At 48.0% G+C, this 18,278-nt stretch overlaps 1 protein-coding gene across 2 annotated transcripts in view; it reads right to left on the bottom strand.

The window, feature by feature from the left end:
- Nucleotides 1-868: 868 nt before the first annotated feature.
- Nucleotides 869-18,278, bottom strand: part of LOC139050981 (TNF receptor-associated factor 5-like) — a 30,455-nt gene continuing 13,045 nt past the window's right edge. For both annotated transcript variants that reach the window (XM_070527916.1, XM_070527915.1), the window contains exon 2: nucleotides 869-2,325. In XM_070527916.1, coding sequence (XP_070384017.1) covers nucleotides 1,054-2,325 — 1,272 coding nt within the window. In that variant the 3' untranslated portion in view covers nucleotides 869-1,053. The remainder of the gene's footprint in view (nucleotides 2,326-18,278) is intronic.

Raw genomic sequence — 18,278 nt, 5'->3', positions numbered from 1 at the left:
CTTAGCGCAAGGTTCTCTAAACAGCTTTTGCCAATGATTGAGAGGAAACAGCTAAATTTTTTTCAAAAGTTGCGTGTCTACGAGACTGTATAACAACCGCGGTCGTGTCTTTTACTGAAACCTGGCCAAAGCACGAGAAATAATTCTGCGAGGCTCTTTAGGGAAAAAAAGAATCAGTCTCACCATTAATACAACGCCTCTCTACACCTTATAAAGGGAACAGTGCCACTGGTTTGACATTAGCCACAAGTTTAAGCCCAATGGACCATGCCAGCTTTCACTCCTAGCAGCCACCGCTAGCAATGCGCTATATTAGAAATGGCGAAATCGTAGAAACCTAGAAAATTTTCGCCCGTGAACCAATTGGCAGTAAAATGGCTTAAAAATACTGTATTGCAAAAAAATTGCAAATTGACAGTCTCATTTTACACGTATTTCACGCCTTTGTTCTAAAGAGCCTTATTTCTGAAATTTATTTACCATTGATTTTATTGGCTAAATAACACAAGCTACATTGTCAGCACTTTTTACCACACAATCTAACTATAGCGGCGCTATACGTATACTTTCGACATTGTTACTCTTCGTGCATGGAAAACAAGCATCGTATGTCTGAAAGGAGTTTGCGAAAAGTTATGAGGAAGGCGTCTGTGCATTGTAGCAAAAAAAAAACACCAATCTTCCGCCCGACTTGGAGTCGTTCTGCAGCAATGAAAGGCCATTCTTGAGAGTGGCAATTTCCATATTCTAAGAGCAACAAGTGTTCATTCAAGGACAAAGTCACATAATACAACAGTGTCCTTTCCAACTTGGAGTCATCTACAACGGACTTCCTTCGAAAGACACGAGCCAAGATTCAGCCCTACTTTATAGTCAGCAATTACTGGCAATAGGACGTCGATTTTATTCATAGATATACAAGAGGTACTATATACAGCTACGAAGCAAGCTTTATTTTATTTTCTACACGGGTACGTGGAAGAGTGATGTTCATTCATAACAGTTTCAACAGCTTAACTGTTTGCGAAAATACGTAAAGTGCACCCATCATTGTTATTTCTCTAAGTCTTTTGGAACAAGCTCCCACAGTACATGAAGGCTGTCGTCCGTGACGTATCCTTCATGCTTCAGGTCATCCAAGCGGAATGAAATGGCGCTGAAACCCACTGCAGGGTTACTTGATTCTTCGGGTCTTCCATACCACTTGAGTGAATCTATAGTGTTTTCTGACATCTGGCACTGCTTGGATCTCGATGGATGTTTGATAGTCAACTGAATTTTCTCATTGAAAGGCCACTGAAGATATTCATCAATCACTCCCTTGTGTAGCTGTAATCTAGCCTGCAGGAATACACGCTCCTTCACTTTTCGTAGGTGAACTCCTGGGGACAAGTGATAGCCACACATGTATATGTTTTCACATTTGTAAGTATGAAAACCTTTTGAATGTGTGCTGTCTTCGATTGCTTTCAGTCCTTTCACAAAAAACTCGTATCGCCTAATATTGAGAGTGTTTAGGGCGAGTTCTTTTTGTTTTGTTGCACTCAATACGCTTTGTTCCGCACGGTCTTTCGCTTCACCAATCCTACCATTACTTTCTGCCAGATTTGTGCAGATTGTGTTCGTGGCATCCTGCAACAGTTTTCCGAAGGTCTCCGCCAGCGTACCGACGTTGTCTGAAACTTTCTTGAGAGCAGTGGTGTCAGCCACCGAACGTTCCCGTAATTCGGCTTGCAGCGTGTTTGCCGTATTTTCTTTCAGGTGTTCTAAAGATCGATTCGTGTCTTCCAAAGCTTTCGCATGTGCTTGATTAGAATTGCTTGTACTTTGTGCAAGCTCCTGCAACTTTTCACTGTGCACAATCAAAGCTTCCTGTATTGCTTTGGAGCAGGATATGCTTGCTGCTGTTTGTGATGCAACGTTCTCAAGTGTTCTACTTCTACATGATACCTCTAGCAGCATTTCTTTCATCGTGTTCACGCAATGTAAAATCTCGTCGAGTCGGTCACTATGGCCGTTAGAATCTCTAATAACTTGGTCTAGCCTGTCTTTCATTTCACCTACACGCACGTCCATGCTTGCATTCACAGCTGACATCATTTCCTGGCTGTAACTGTGGATCGTTTGCGAAGAACCGGGCGTCGTGGACACTGCGTAATCTCTGCATTTGCTCTGTAGATGCGCGCACACATCTCTACGGAGCACGACCTTCGAACATTTGGGACAGGACAAAGAGTGGTGGTCACAGTCTTCGCAAAAATGCTTGATTTGCTCTGATGCAGCGAGAACCTTGGCGCAGCCGTGTTCTGCATTCCAGCATTTGACCTGAAACGAAAACCAAGGGGTATCGAGAAATCCATCATATTAAACAAAGATGCATATACAGGCCATCCCAGCTCACGTTAGCCAAACTGTTCAGGAAAAAAAAGATTTAAAGAACACGTTGCCCGATAGGATCTTAAGAGACTTATGGTGTTTAATCGACAGACCACTGACAACGAAACATCCCAGGCTTTATAAATGTTTCTTGGCCCACGTTCTTTAAGTTTTTCTTTTTTTGCGCTGAAAAGCTTAGCTAAAGTTGGGTGGGGCACCCTGTACAATACTCTTTCATCTGCTAAAACACTAGGTTACATCTTCAAACTTTGTCCAATAATCAATATTTTGTCTATGGCACCGTAGCGCGAAAAAACATTTAAAGATATACCTCAGAGTAGTAGCTTTCTTAAAGGGAAGAAAAAGACCTGTTAGCGAGAAGGAGCTGTCACACAGATTTAAATCAATGTTATTGCCAGAAAAAGAAAGTCACTCACTTCTGCATACGCTAAAGAGGATGATGGCGAAAGCCTGCCCGCTCATGAGACATTCATTACAATACTTGTCATTTTCATTCTAATGCATTTTTACTTCCCGATACCTTTCTCCCATCAAAGGTGGTGGATTAGAGAGTCCTAATTAAATCTACCTTAATAAATTGTGCCCTAGTTAACTCCACCTAATAAACACAACACCAAAGATCATTGGTTCGACTCTCGACCTCACGATGTTAATTGGAATCCAACTTGGAGAAATCACTGGTTTGCTTAAATCGCCAAGTGGGTTCGACACCCACCTGAGGTCGTAGACACGAGTGCTTTATGTCCTCATATACTGTGCCTGAATTAAGTTTGGCTTAATTAACCCCTCAAGTCGTCAGTTCGATTCAAACGAAAGTTCAGGGGTACCACTGGTTAGAGTACCTCAATTAACTTCGCCTTAATTAAAGCCAAAGTTCCACGGTCCGATTTTCGGCGTTCGCCAATGTAAATCGAATACAACTTGATATGGCTGGTTTGCCCATATCTCCAAGAGGGTTTCACTTCCACCAAAAATCGTGGGTTCGAATGCCTTTGTTAGCTGTATCTTAATTACCTTGTTTTAATTAACACCACAGGTCGTGCTAACGCTCCCTCCCCTCGGTTTCACGCTTTCTTATAAAGAAATTGACTTCAAACGCCCTTATTAACAGCGCAGGTCGAGACTCTGACTGCCACAAAAGATCATGGGTCTTAATTGAATTTGCCCTAATTAACACCACAGGGAGTGGGTAGGACTCCTGACGAATTTTGGTGCCATGAATTTGGGTTTCATAACGCCGGACAGCGGGTATTTCGTCCCACGAGCGCCATCCAAATACTTGTAAAAGGAGAATTCGTTTTTCTCGCCAAATGCTGCACCAATTTTGACGAGGTTTGTTCGATTTAAAACGAAAACTTAAAATCCAGTGAATGTTTGTTTGAAATTTTTTATTTCTGTCGTAAATCATTTTATTAACATTGACAAAAATCGCACATTTTGTGAAATCGAACCTATCAAGTTTACTACTGTAGCCCAGCAATGAAAAACCATATCACAAATATGTTAATTGCATATAAAAATAAATATAAAGCGGACAATTGTAATATGTCAACAAGAATCTAAAAAAAAGGTTTGTATCATGGAAATACGGCTTTTGTAGAACCCTTTTACAGAACGTAACGAATTCGCGTAACATAATTAAACATATTGAACTTGTGCGCTTGGGATGATCTAATGGATGCCGTTTACAGAACCGCCATATCTGTGTTTGATGCAGAGCTAATAATTTCTAAACCTTGTACTTCCATTTCTTTTGAACTTTCGAATTTTTCAAGATTCCTTTTTACTAAATTCGGGTGCCAAATCAAAATTCTGCTCCCAGCAATCACTAGAATTTGCTTTTATCTCTCCAATGAAACAAGTTTCATGCAAATCGGTCCAGGGGTTATCTCGGAAAAGCGGTTCCGCGTTTTACAAGTATAACATGGAGTTGGGCCCGAGCTAAAGCTTCCTCTTAATAATCATTATTCGGCTAAATGAAATAGTTCGAATTGCGGCTGAACATTCCCGCCATCACCGTAGCACGGCTTGGCGGCAAATCCCGTCGCCTCATTGATTTGACAGGTGCGACGTCGCTTCTATGGTTACGCGCCAATGTAACTGAACACTATGTATATATATCAAGCTTAAGAGAATCAGAACTTTGCAGGGACAACATGGCCACAATTAGTACATGACCGGGGTTGTTTGAGAAGTATGGGAGAGACCTTTGCCCTGCAGTGGGCGTAACAAGGCTGATCAAGCATTTTGCTCTGTTCAAGGAAATGAATGAGTCGCCGATTTATCATTTTTTCAAACACCTTACAAATGCAACTTGTGAGGGCTATCGGGCGGTAACTTGCCACTGAGGAAGGGTCTTTGCCTTGTTTCAAAACAGGGACCACAATGGCTTCCTTCCACGCGGTGAGAAGGTACCCTGCATCCCAGATGGTGTTGAAAAGTGCGAGTAGTGTAACCTGCGTGTCATTGTGTAAGTGTTTGAGCATTTCATATATGGCTATCAGATCCTGGTGCGGAGCTCTTGCATGCGCTCAGGGCAGCTCTCAATTCGGCAGTACTAAGTGTACGGTTGTAAGGCTCATTCTCTCGACATTTTCTTGTTAATGGCTTACGTTTTTCTATTTGTTTATATTTCAGGAAGGATTGCGAATAATGATTTGAACTTGATACGCTCTCAAAGTGCTCCCCAAGTGAGTCGGCCTGATCTTGCAGTGTATTGCCCTGTGTATTTACTAGAGGGAGTGAATATGTTTGTCGCCCTCTAATTCTATTTACCCTGTTCCAGGCTTTGGCCTCATCTGTAAACGAGTTAATAATCGATAAATACTGCTGCCAGCTTTCTCTTCTGGCCTGTCGGCGGGTTCTCCTACCTTGGGACTTTCCTTTTTTTTAAAGTTGACAAGATTTTCTGCAGTGGGCGAAGCACGTAGCGACCCCCACGCTTTGTTCTGTTTCCTACGTGCGATTCTGCATTCATCGTTCCACCACGGAACATTTCGTTTGTATGCCGAGCCACTTACTTCACGTATAAATTTAGATGCGGCATCTATTATGAAGGCTGTGAAGTACTCCACAGCAGCATCGATTTCTAAAGACATGTCATCCCATGATATACTAGTGAAGTTTCGGAATTTCTCCCAGTCTGCTGTGTCAATCTTCCACCTGGGAGCCTGTGGTGGATATTCGTTTTCTTTAAGTGTTCTTAATGGTATAGGGAAGTGGTCGCTTCCGTAAGGGTTGTTCGTAACTTCCCATTCGAGTTCAGGCAGTATGGACGGGGAAACTGCTCAGCTCAATCGAAGAAAAGGTATTGTTTGCAAGACAGTAATAAGTGGGTTTCTTCTCATTCAGAAGGCACGCACCAGCAGAAAAAAGGAACTGTTCAACAAGAGGACCTCGCGCATTTATACGAGAGTCGCCCCACAGGGAGCTGTGCGCATTGAAATCGCCAAGAACAACATAAGGTTCTGGCAATTGATCTGTAAACGATTAGAATTCATGTTTCGTTAATTTGGAATGTGGGGGTATGTAACGAGAGCTAATGGTGGTGAGTTTGTTTAGGAGAACAGCTCGAACCGCCACTGCTTTAAGGGGCGTTCGTAGATGTAAAGGTTGACACGCTATGCTTTTATGAATAAAAATGGCAACACCACCTGATGATACGACAGCATCATCGCGATCTTTGCGAAACGTGACATACGGTCGGAGAAAGTTTGTGTGTTGTGGTTTTAGGTGTGTTTCCTGTAGACACAGCACTTTTGGATTATGTTTTTGTATAAGCTCTTGCACATCGTCCAGGTTCCTAAGAAGACCTCTGACGGTCCACTGAAATATTTACGAATCCATATTTGAAGTAAATCGGTGCTGTGTAAACAGAAACAAAAGTGATGCATTAGGTTACATAGATCTTTCGAGGCCCTGTAAGCGGGGTTTTGCTTTTTCTGAAGCGCTCGAGGGAGCCTCGCCACTCCTTACGCGCTTGTTGCGCCTTGAGGGTAGGTGTAGTGTCCATTGCCTCTTGTGAGGCGCCGGACACGTGCTCTTGCGAGCGAGAAGTTATCAGCGAGGGTCCCACCTTGGAGCGCAAGACCCCAGCGCCCACAATCCTCGGCTGCCCTCACCTTCGGGGTCGATGGCCCCGTCTGCTGTGTTGGCGTAGCAGCGTCAGCTGCAGCCGCCGGGGGGGCGGATGGCGTCACTGCCGCCTCACTGGGTGCGGGTCGGACAGCCGCCGGAGACCGTTGTGGCGCTGCCCGCTGACGCGCCACATCGGCAAAGGTGTGCTTTGGCAGGAAGGATACCCGCCTGCGTGCTTCTTTGAAATTTATGTTTTCTTTTAATTTGATCGTTACGATCTCTTTCTCTTTTTTCCAATATGGGCACGACCGCGAGTACGCGGCGTGCTCCCCATCACAGTTCACACAGTGGAGAGTGTTTTCACACGATTCAGCGGAGTGCTCATGAGCACTGCATTTTGCTCAGGTTTGGCGGCCGCGGCAGTTCGATGAGCTGTGGCCAAATCGCTGGCATTTAAAACATCTCAGAGGGTTTGGAACATATGGTCTGACCCGGAGCTTCACATATCCTGTCTCAATACTCTGAGGGAGCCCACTTCAACGAAAGGTAAGAATTAGATGTTTTGATCTCTTTTCTATCAGCTCCATCAGGTCATCATCCGAAACTACACCACGGGTGGTGTTAATCGTGCGGTGCGGGGTAACTTTGACTGGGACATCTTCAAATGATAGGAGGTTATTCAGTTTCTCGTGTTGTTTTTTGTCGCGGAGCTCCAAAAGATCACCGCTAGCCATCTTTGATGCTTTAAAACCTGGTCCAAATGCCTGAGCTAGGGTTTTTAAAACAACAAAAGGTAAGATTGTTCGTGCTTGTTTTCCTTGTTTTTCAGAATGGATTACATGAGATCGCGGGAAAGTTTCTTTTTGGCGTCCAAAAAATTCAAAGATTTCTTCGGTGCGACCTCTTTTCAGGGAGCGATCAGATAGCGGAGGGAAAGAACTAGCCATAAGTGGGAGTGTATTTTTCAGCAGTAGCGCCAGCCACCCACCATGGAGCCCAACATGGGGACGCTGCAGGACCTGTAAAACAGGGCCTACAAGCGCCAGCTGTACGCTACCACTATAACCAAATATGACATAACCCAGCTTGGCTACTCACACAAGGTTAACCCTTGCTGCCAGAAAGATCGGAAGTAATAAAGAAATGAGAAGGAGACAGGAAAGGTGAAAAGTCAGAGAGAGACGAAGATTGGAGGGAGAGCAGAGACAGGAAAAGGCAACTACCGATTTCCCCCGGGTGGGTCAGTCCGGGGGTGCCGTCTACGTGAAGCAGAGGCCAAAGAGGTGTGTTGTCGCCACCGGGTGGCCGTATAGATCCAAACACCCGGCATTGGCTCAACCCCCAGGATCCCCTTTTACCTGGACACGGCTAAGCCACGCACGGCTACACGCGGGAGGGTCCAGTCCTCGTGTGCTCGGGTACGTGGTGTCGCAACACACCAAACGCCTGCTGACGCAAACGACCCTGCGGGGTCTTCTTCTTCTTTAGGTTGCACTATCTCCGTAATCGGCCCAGGATAAGAGACTAGAAACGTACCCGATACTGAAAAGCGGTAACGCGTAAAGAAATAGTCTTTAGATGGGCCGTCAGTCAAGGGCTCCACTGGTCACTACGGTTCACAGGGCTTGACCGAGAAGAGCTCTAGATCTTCGGTAGTAAGCCAAACCTACCACTTCCTGCTACTTGGCAATTTTGCCGTAAGGGGCGAATTCGAATTAGGAGGCAGTAGGTTACAAGTCCACGTTACGTGGGCAAGAGTTGGCTGCTCCCGCACCAAGGACATGTATTTTTATAGAGTGCAGGGTGTATCTTACTGAGTATTTGGGAGTGTGGCTATGTGCTAATCTACATACGGCGCCAGGCCCAGGCCTGTCCTTCCGTAAGGTCTGGGTGTAGGCGGCTGTATTTGGTCTCTCTTCTCTTTGGTTTTTGAGGATGTCATGCCGGTGGACGGGATTTTCAAAAGGACCGACTGGTGCTCGGATGCTTATTTCTCGAGAATTTTGGTCCGCCCTCTCGTTTCTCTCGAGTCCAGAGTGCGCCGGGCACTAAATGACCACCTGGTGCAATCCTAGGGCGGTGCCTAGCACTGTGTGAATTTTGTATGTGACGATATCCGTCATGAAGGAACGACATGTTGCCTGGGATTCCGTAATGACCTATGCAGATTGTTGTTTTGCTTACGCAACTCGAAGGGCCAGCGCTATGGCTCCTGGCTACGCGGTGCAGGGCGAATGGAAACGGCTATCGCTGTAAACCAATCGAGAGTGACTACTGTGAATTTGTCTGCCACTACGCGCGTCCGTGTAGTATGTGTCTCGATTTCTTCAATATATCTTTTGTAAAGCTTTTGATTGCACTTCTGCTTTGGCGGTGTCCCGTGCTGAGATGCGAGACGGGGCAGAATAGAAGAAGCCGGGTGGCTGTCAGGGCGATGGGCCGAGCAGATGGTATGAAGTCCCATGTTGGCGAACTTCCGGCTGAAAACTGCCTGGATCAGGGAAACCGTGACTGCAGGTGCGTTGGAGGGGCTGTAGTTGAAGGCAGCCGGATAGGCGGCCTTGATCTCACGCCGCACGATCCTGGTAACATCTCCAGTGTTGCTGGGACGAGGAGCATTGGCACAGGAAGATGTCGCTAGGGTGTTGGGCAGACGGGCAAACTGCTAGTCGATACATCGGCTTTTAGCGCGTTCCAGGCGGCGGCACTCTTTTATAACGGCATCTACCGTCGTGGCGACGGTATATGCAGTTAACGTTGTTAACAATAACGTTGTTGAAAACGAGCAAGTTGAAAGCGTCATCGGCAATGCCTTTGAGGATGTGAGAAACCTTGTCTGGCTCAGTCATGTGTGCGTCAACTTTGCGACACAGAGCCAAGACGTCCTGATTGTACGTGACGTAGGGCTCTGTTGACGTCTGCACATGGCCGGAAAGCGCCTTCTGCGCGGTGTAAGAGTTGTAGGACGATCTCATCGCTGTCATCCAGTTGTGAGGATTGGAGGTCGTAGGGAGGAACATGGGAGGAACTAGGCGTACAGGATATGTTTACAGATATTTACATTAGAACAAGCGATACATTCGACAGTCTAGCGTGACTCCGAAATGGAGCAGGCAAGAAGAAGCATACAGCATACGAGCACAAAGCTTTTCGAGCACGAGCACACAGCTCAGGAGCACGATTACGAGCACACCCTAGCAGCCGACAAACAGCTGCTTATAAACACCCCGTCCTCCCTAGATCCTAAGTGTGGGAAAACGGCAGTTCACCGCCAATCCGTAGCGTCCAACGTCATCGAAGGTGACCCGCCTTTTTGGAGGAGGAGGGCTCATACGCAAACGTACACACTGATTTCGCGGCCCACACCGAGGTGAGACGGTCTTCGCAGAACTGTCCATTCCCCAAAGGAGGCGCCTCTTATTCCCCGAGCTAACCCCCGCAGCGTGGCCGCCGTGATTCTCCATTGTCTTGCGTCTTGAAAGGCGCGTGGGATGGTGCCGCCAGATACATTCCCTCCGGAACCCCCTCGCTCCCGAAAGACCGGGTCGGTGGCGGCGAGTTCACTGAGAAAGCCTGGTTCGTCGACCTCGTCTCGGCATTCCGGTGACGAAGAGGTGTTTGAGGTCACCTCATGATCCCTACGAAATGAGTCACAGCAGCGGGTGTTGAAGGCTTCCATGGCCTCTTCGGGGAAACCGGTCACGCTCGCACCTGCAGCTGGCTGAGAAAATTTTGCATGTTGGCACCTCTGCAGGCCGTGCCTAACAGCTCCTCCATGGCCCAGAAAATATGGACTGGCCAGTGCTGACAACCGCTGGGCAGGAAGAGAATGCCTGGCGAGTAAGAAGATGGCTTTGCTCTCTGCAACCCCTGCGCACTTGGAATGCCTTCTAACATCTCGCAACAACCGGCATAGAAGAGTAGATCTCGGCAACACAATACCTCTCAGCGTGCAAACGCCCGGAATCAGCTGTTAACCCACCAGCCTTCCTATCAAAATTTCCATGCAAGCAGCTCAACTGGGAACCCCAAATTTTGACCCCAAATTTTGACCTTAAAATTTTGTGCCGCCAAAGCGAGCGTTTACAGTCTAGCGTGAGTCAGCCTAACCAAATCTGACCATCGTCCTGCACAAGAGCAAAGGTTTACGCAGAACTAAACCGAAGGCTCTCAACCACCAATACCCGAACATAACTTAGGCAGCCAAACTTCACGAACAGCCTGTTTTTACCCTATCGCAGGGGCGTACTAATCGCACGTACTAGTGCCACTCAACAGTCTGGTCAACTCCACAGGTACGTAATCACAATCGCGCCAGCTTTGTGGTCCCTATTACGAACACGTACTTCCGTCACACGCAAATGTTCCATCACGCTTACTCACGTGTCTTTTTCTAATTTATGCAGAACACGTACTCTAAACGAACAACTAAACTTGCGTAACTTACGCACTCCACAGAACCCTTAAAAAATGCGTCTTCTAACAACAAGTTCCACACGCGCTTACTAGAGAAGTCAGAACGCGGCCGTCCTCAACACCCACCAGCGACCCAGTCATAAACATTCGGCTTCCTTCCGTCCGCACAGGGTACGCGCTAATGGAACTAAGAGCTCTTCTCAGTGCAAATGCTCCACTAACTGAAAATCTACGCGCTTAACCTTAGAAAATTAAAAAAACACTTATAAAAAAGAAGGTTAACTAATACACAGGCGCGTTACTATAGGCCTCTAAACAATAACCTTGGCCTTCAGGTTATTCACACACACAAAAGAAAGAGCGTATCTAATCATTAATGGACACTGAGCGAAACCACAGGTTTACATAAAACGCATCTTTCAAATTTCGAAGCTTCTTCAACGAAACACAAAGCTCATGCCTTACATACTGAAAGAAATTCTAGCCTGAAATCACGAAAATTTTCGAAATGCTCAAAAATAAAACAAAACAACACGCTTTACTTCTACGGAAGCTCTCTTGGCCTCTCGTTGTAACGTTTTCAACTGACTCATACTTTTGAGTCGTACTCGAGGTGGTCGTGGTTCGAACGCTATTCTGGCTACCCAGGAACAACAAAAGGGCTGACACACTATCAGCTCCTCCAAGACGTTACAGTCTCCTGCCAATGTGCGTCCTGGCGCCAAGCTTTCCTCACGAACTCGACTGACCGTGTCGCGACTCCCTACCACCTCGCCTCGTAATGCCACCTTGCGCTCCTTCGCATTGCATGTTGCACTCCGAAAAGAACAACGGAACGACGAGGAACGTAACTGCCCCGTGCCTTTGGTCCGCATCCACACAGAACATGCTTCTCGGTCTCTTTTTGACCGGTCGCTCGAACGTGTTTGATGCGCCAATATCGTCTGCGATGATCGCACCTTTCTTTTCCTCGCGCCCCGGCGTTTTGAGTCGATCGCCGTCTTTGAGTGCGATACATTATTTACCGTCTTTCGGTCTTTACCGCACTTCTTTATACGGCGCTTTCTCTTTGAAGTCCCTTTCATGCCGCCTTCTCGCCCCTCGTGCGGGCCGGTACACGTCTCGTCGGCCCAGATCGCTCTCCTACCCGCACAGACTGAGTGATTTTCATTTAAATCAACTCTCACTTTGCCACGACTGGCGGACAGCCTAACCGACTCTGGAACACTGCAGCAGTCTTTACTCGAGGTACGCAACTCGCAATCCTGCGAACTGCCCTCTACTGCATTGCCCAGCTCACGCTGTGCATCGGCACACAGCTCGTCGGTCTCGATCGCTGTCTCACCCGCACAGTCTGAATGATTCTTGACTAAATCATCCCTCTTTTGGCTACCTAGACTGGCGGAGAGCTCAACCGATCCCTGAACAATGCAGTTGCCTTCCCTTGAGCTACGGAGCTTGCAATCCTGCGAACTGCCCTCAACTGCATCGTCCAGATGGCACTTCTCTTCGGCACGCAGATCTGACTCAACATGGGTGCTCGCGTCTGTCGGGTCAGCAGTACTTTGTTTCCTTAACGAACTCGTTAACATTACATGCGACACACACGCGCGATGACTGTGCCAATTCATTCACAGCTGGCCTAGCTGCCTCTACAGTGCTCCGTTGGCACAGCACTTCGTCGCTCTAACTCTGGCCTTTAACGGCCTCTGCTGCCACTGAGACATCGTTAGCTGCCAGCACTTCGAGTTCAGTTATGAACGCGCTGCTAATCTCGCAGGTGCTACTCCTTCTCTCGGCTTTCGACCAAAATCTGCTGTGAACTTCCTCCCATTTTCGCTGCGTCCAGCCTACAGATTTCTCAAGCCGCTGTTGACTTCGTTCGTTTAAATGCCGCAAATCGTGTATCTGTTTGTTCACTGCTGCCATTTCTTTTTCAAGATCTTGCCGTTCTTGCTCACGCTCTTGGCGTTCTTTCCTAATTGATTTCTGTTCCTGTCTTTTGCTTAGAATTTGTTTACCAATTTGTTCTATAAATTTCAAATCATTGCACTTGCCAGAATGGGCTTACGAATCTGATTCCGTCAGGTCCTCCTCTACGTCTACCTCGAGCTCTTCACACAACCACAACAGGTCAGCTCTTGTCATACACAATAGGACCATGGTCGCTACTATAAGCTTCGGCTCTGCTGCCACACAGTACTTGCTGCGATACCCACGCTAATCAGAATACATGTCAAAGATTCCCAGCGAATGAAATCTAAAAACACAGAGAAATTGAAGCCTGGTAAGTCTTACAGCCAAAAGCAAACGCTTACCCACTCAAGCAGCACCATATCAACAGTGCTTCTCTCCCGCGTCCAGTCAGTTGAAAGAGGTGGTCAATCCCTAGTCGCCTTCAACTTGATCGGGATACCGATTGGTCATGTCCCAAAGTCCGTGAGCAGCCGTTTCTCTCTACGAGTCGAAGGCGATCTCACCGCTGCCATCCAGTTGTAAGAGTTAGAGGACGATCTCACCGCTGTCATCCAGTTGTGAGGATTGGAGGTCGTAGGGAGGAACTTGGGAGGAACTAGACGTACAGGATTTATTTACAGATATTTACATTAGAACAAGCGATACATTCCACAGTCTGGCATGACTCCCAAATGGAGCACTCAAGACGAAGCATACAGCATACGAGCACTCAGCTTGTCGAGCACGAGCACACAGCTCATCAGCACGATCATGAGCACACCCAGCACACCCTAGCAACCGACAAACAGCTGCTTATGAACACTCCGTCCTTATTACATCCCTAGGTGAGCGAAAACGGCAGTTCACCGCCAATTCGTAACGTCCAACGTCATCATAGTTGAGCCGCCTTTTTGGAGGAGGAGGGCTCACACGCACACAGTGATTTCATGGCCCCCAGCAAGGTGAGATGTTCTTCGCAGAACTGTGGCTTGCCTAAAGGAGCCACCTCTTATTCCCAGAGCTGACCCCCGCAGCGTGGCCGCCGTGGTTCTCCATTGTCTTGCGTCTTTAAAGGCGCGTGAGACGGTACCGCCAAATCGATCCCCTCGGGAACCCCCTCGCTTCCGAAAGACCGGGTCGGCGGTGGCGAGTTCACGAACAAAGCCTGATTCGTCGACCTCGCCTCGGCATTCCGGCGACTAAGAGGTGTTTGAGGTCCTCGTGGTCCCTACGAAATGGATCACCGCAGCGTACGTTGAAGGCTTCCATGGTCTCTTCGGAGAAACTCGCCACGCTCGCAGCTGCAGCTGGCTGAGAAAACTTTGCATGTCGGCACCTCTGCAGGCCGTTCCTAACAGCGGCAGGTTGGTGACCGTAGAGTTGCTGAACAAGTCTCGGAGCGTTCGCTTAAGCGAATCCCAACTGTTGAGCTTATCTTCGTGCGTCCGAAACCAAACTCGAGGTGTGCCACCGAGGTAAGAGACTACGTTGGCCAGCATGATAGCAGTGCCCCGCCGATTACTGCGGCTGACGTGTTCGTGCAGGCTGATCCAGTGCTCGGCGTCTTCCCCATTTGTTCCCGAGAATAGGCCAGGATCATGGGGAGCGGGCAGAGTGATGTAGGTAATCGAAGTGGCAGCAGATGTCGGAGCCGGCGGACTCGAGTTGTCGTCGCCGGGAGCCATGAAGCTAGGCTCGACGTACCGTCCACTGCGAAGCTTCTTGACGATGCACAGGGAACGTCCACCTCCACGAGAGATGTTACGTAGGAAGACGCAGACGAAAAGCTATATACAAGTATATTCACAAAGATATACGCCGCACTTGGCCAAGAGGCCACAGCGCGCGCTAGCCTTTACTCGTCGTGGTCGTCCTCACACCTTGCCTCTTCATCATCGCAAATGTGGTTCCGTAGCACTATTCCTTGGGATCTGCGAAATTGGGATGATCTGTATCTGCATTATCTGTTTCTTCCACACCGCCCCTCCCTTGTTGTGCCGAACTCAGACGTTCTCTCTCCTCTACGACCACCGCCGTGGCGTGTTCTTCACGTGCGTTGTAAATACCAAGAGCTTCCAGCCTCTCGGTGCTAGTGTTTATGATAGCCCTATGGCAGTCTTATAGGCTGGCCCGATGATGGAACTCACTTTTGTCGTTTCGGCCTTATTGATGTCTTGAAAGGGGAGGCTATAACAAATGCATGCACGTTTATGACTGGCTGCGCTTCCCTGAAGCATTTGCGTTGTTTTGCGACTCTGTGGATCATTCCGGCCAGATTCATTGTGGTTTATTTTAATGTTTCTAGCGTTTAATCTTTCTACCGAAAAGGCAGCGATACGCTGCCGCTTTGTTGCAACGATATGCTTAATATTCGCAGTTTTATTACCTCTCTAATTGGCTCTCCCTACAATATTAGGATTATGCCAAGGTGCTCAGTTGTCCTCGCGTATGCGGCTTTCACTCGTATAGATTTCAATTTTTTCGGTGCTCATTTCATATCTGCCTCTTGAGAAAAGTGTTCCACTTTCTGAATTGCCTTCAGAAATGTGTCCTGTTTCCTCCGTATGAGCGTGTGGTTGCCCTAGCGTGACGCCTTCTGCACATATGGCAAGCGCCAGGTCTTGGTCCTCCTCGAGAGGTGGTGCTCATTTCTGCATTCCTATGTTGAAGATTGGAGACAGAATGGCACCTTCTGGCGCTCCTTTGCTGATTAGTGTGCTTTTTGCGGACATCGTTAAGCTATACCTATCACTTCCGCTCTGTTAGATTAGAAAGATCATGAGTAACTGTACAATAGTTCTCCACATCCAGATTTTTCAAGCTCCTCATGAGTAGTGACATGGGTGATGGCACCGAAAGCGCTAAGATGATACCATCCGCGCCTCTATTTTGTGGGTTTAGTGCGTTCTCTTTTAAAAAAGAGTAGGAAGATGTCTTGAAGTTTTTTAGGTTTTTCTGGCTTTGGTATGAGCAGTATATTAGCGTCTTTCCATTTTTATGGCGCTTTTCCAGGGCTGCATATGTTGTCGTTAAGGAAGTCCGTTAGTTGAGCTAATGTGTCTTGACTTTAGGTGAGAATCATAGCGTTCTTGATTCTTCGACTACCTTGGGGTGGTGTCCTTTTTGAATGTCTGCGCCGCTGCAGAAGGCCCTGTCACCGTTAGGGGCTACCGAGTTTGTCGTTTCGATGCCCCTGTATGCCTGAGACGCGGCGTCTGTATGGGATCCTTGTTCTGTGTCTAGTGTTCTTCCAGTGTTCAACAAGTTCCGCGCTTCTTTCCTCGAATTTATTGCTTTTTTGTTGGAGGGTGATGTGCACTACCATTTTTGTGTTTGCGGGGTCTATCATGCTTCTCAGCATAGCCCATGCTTTTTGGTGTGGAGAGTGCCTTGTAGAGAGTCACAGAACTGAAGACAATTGTTATTGTCAAATGTGCGTGCACATTCGCTTGCTTGCTGTGCGTTCCTGCTGTGCCTCTGTTTCTTCCACCTACTAGTTCGGCTACGTCTCTCTTGTCATAAGTGTGGAAGATGTAGGTCAACCAGTGGCTTTTATGATGTGTTTATCATAGTGCGTCTGTGTTTTCTGGTACATCTTCCACTGCGTTTGTGACCATTGCATGGCCCCCTCTGTTTAGTTCATGCGTGTTTGTTCAACTCGGCACACTGTCGAATCCGTCAGTGTTGTTTCCCTGTTTCCCTTCTGACTTTTGGTAAATCGATGGATATGTCTATGATATTGACTCGTATGCTCGTGATCTTTAGCATTTCAGCGTCTAAAATATCTTATCTCTCAGCGCAAGATACGCCTTATATATCGGAAGTTTCTGGAATGTTATCGAAGGGTGTATCTGCTGTGTTTTTGGATGGCTATATCCGCTGTGTAATCGGATTGCATGTACGCGGGACGCGAATTGTTTGTTACTTTCTCGAAGACACGCAGGCGCCAGCGATTTCTCTGGAACCTTCGATGACTCATTTATGAAAGCTGACGCGCTTGTCTCGCTGATCAGATTTTGATGATCGCCGACCATGTTCGCCGCTATCACTGTGTTTTCATAGTAGCTTGCTTTTGTGGGCACAAGTACGCCGAATAAAAGTTAGTTTCATCTTTCACAGATTTTTCGCCGTAGTATTCACCGCCACTACTACGTGCCATCTAGTGGAGGTGCTAGTGTGTTCATGTATCCAATGTCCCTCCAAAGCTGAGAGCCAAGCCCGAGCCACGAAGATAACGCCAGCGTCACCAAGGACCAGCTAGCTAGCCGCATGCTGCAAGGACTGCCTTCGTCGCATGGACTTTTGCCTGAAAAGACTATGAAGCGCACGGCCACGACAGCTGCTACAATTAGAGACCCAGTGCCGCTAACCACGATCGTGCTGCAGCAGTCCAGAGAGCCACCGACGGTCCGCGGTTCAACATTTAAGGACCCGGTAAGCTTGTTGGATGCGCATGAGAGGGGCGCTACATTTAACAGCTGAATCAGCGATGACAAGATGCACAATGTCTTGTTCGCATTGGAAGACGCCGTCAAGACGTGGTTCGAGAATCAAGAAAACAACATTAACGACGTTGGATCTGCTTCGAAGCGGCTTCCTACTGGCATTCAGAAGCGTCGCGCGCGAATAGATACCTCACATCTACTAGAAATTAGAGTGCAGCTGCTCAATGAGGCAATCGCCATCTTCACGGCGGAGATGGCTGTTCTTTTGCACAACGCCCACACGGAAATGCTGGCGGAGAAAAAAATACGCTTCCTGATGCGGCGTGTCAAGAAAGAACTTTTTACCGCACTCTCCGCAACCCGCCGAAGACCATAGACGAGTTTTCGACAGAGGCATTGACGATTCAGAAAACTCTGGAAAGGTGCACCGGTAAATATAACCGCCAATTGTTCACACCACAGTGCACCATCCAAGCACTTGGTTCCGGCGATCTCCAAGAGACCATCAGGGCCATTGTGCGCGAGTAACTATGCAAGAACTTGCCTTCGTCGCAACCTCAGGTGGCTTCGGTCACTGACTTGTTCGAGGAACAACAGTGATTACTTCGAGTTCCTCGGGTACAGCCCGAATCGCCGCAATCCCAGCCAGAAGCGATGGCATACGCCGCCGTCACCCGTCGTCCACCCGCCATGGTCCCTGTTCGTGCCCGCACCAGGGCTCCGCAGTGCCGCACTTCCGCCGTCCAGAGCCACCGCTACCAGCACGCACGGTCGTCTCCCAGCACTGCGTTCCAAGGAAGACCGGCGCCCCCAACCAACGTCCGCTGTGCCATCACTGTGGAGAAATGGGCCGCGTCTACGGTCGGTGCCCATACCACGAAATGAGACTACGAGGGTTCACTGCCAACGGTCCGCGCCCGGAGCAAGATAAACGGCCTCACGATATCGCTAACTCACCACCACTCAGTGCAGCCGTGGAAGACCTAA

This window comes from Dermacentor albipictus, chromosome 10, assembly GCF_038994185.2.
Source record: "Dermacentor albipictus isolate Rhodes 1998 colony chromosome 10, USDA_Dalb.pri_finalv2, whole genome shotgun sequence".
Classification (NCBI taxonomy): domain Eukaryota; kingdom Metazoa; phylum Arthropoda; class Arachnida; order Ixodida; family Ixodidae; genus Dermacentor; species Dermacentor albipictus.
Note: the sequence above shows the minus strand (reverse complement) of the source record. Positions and strands in the feature narration are given on the sequence as shown.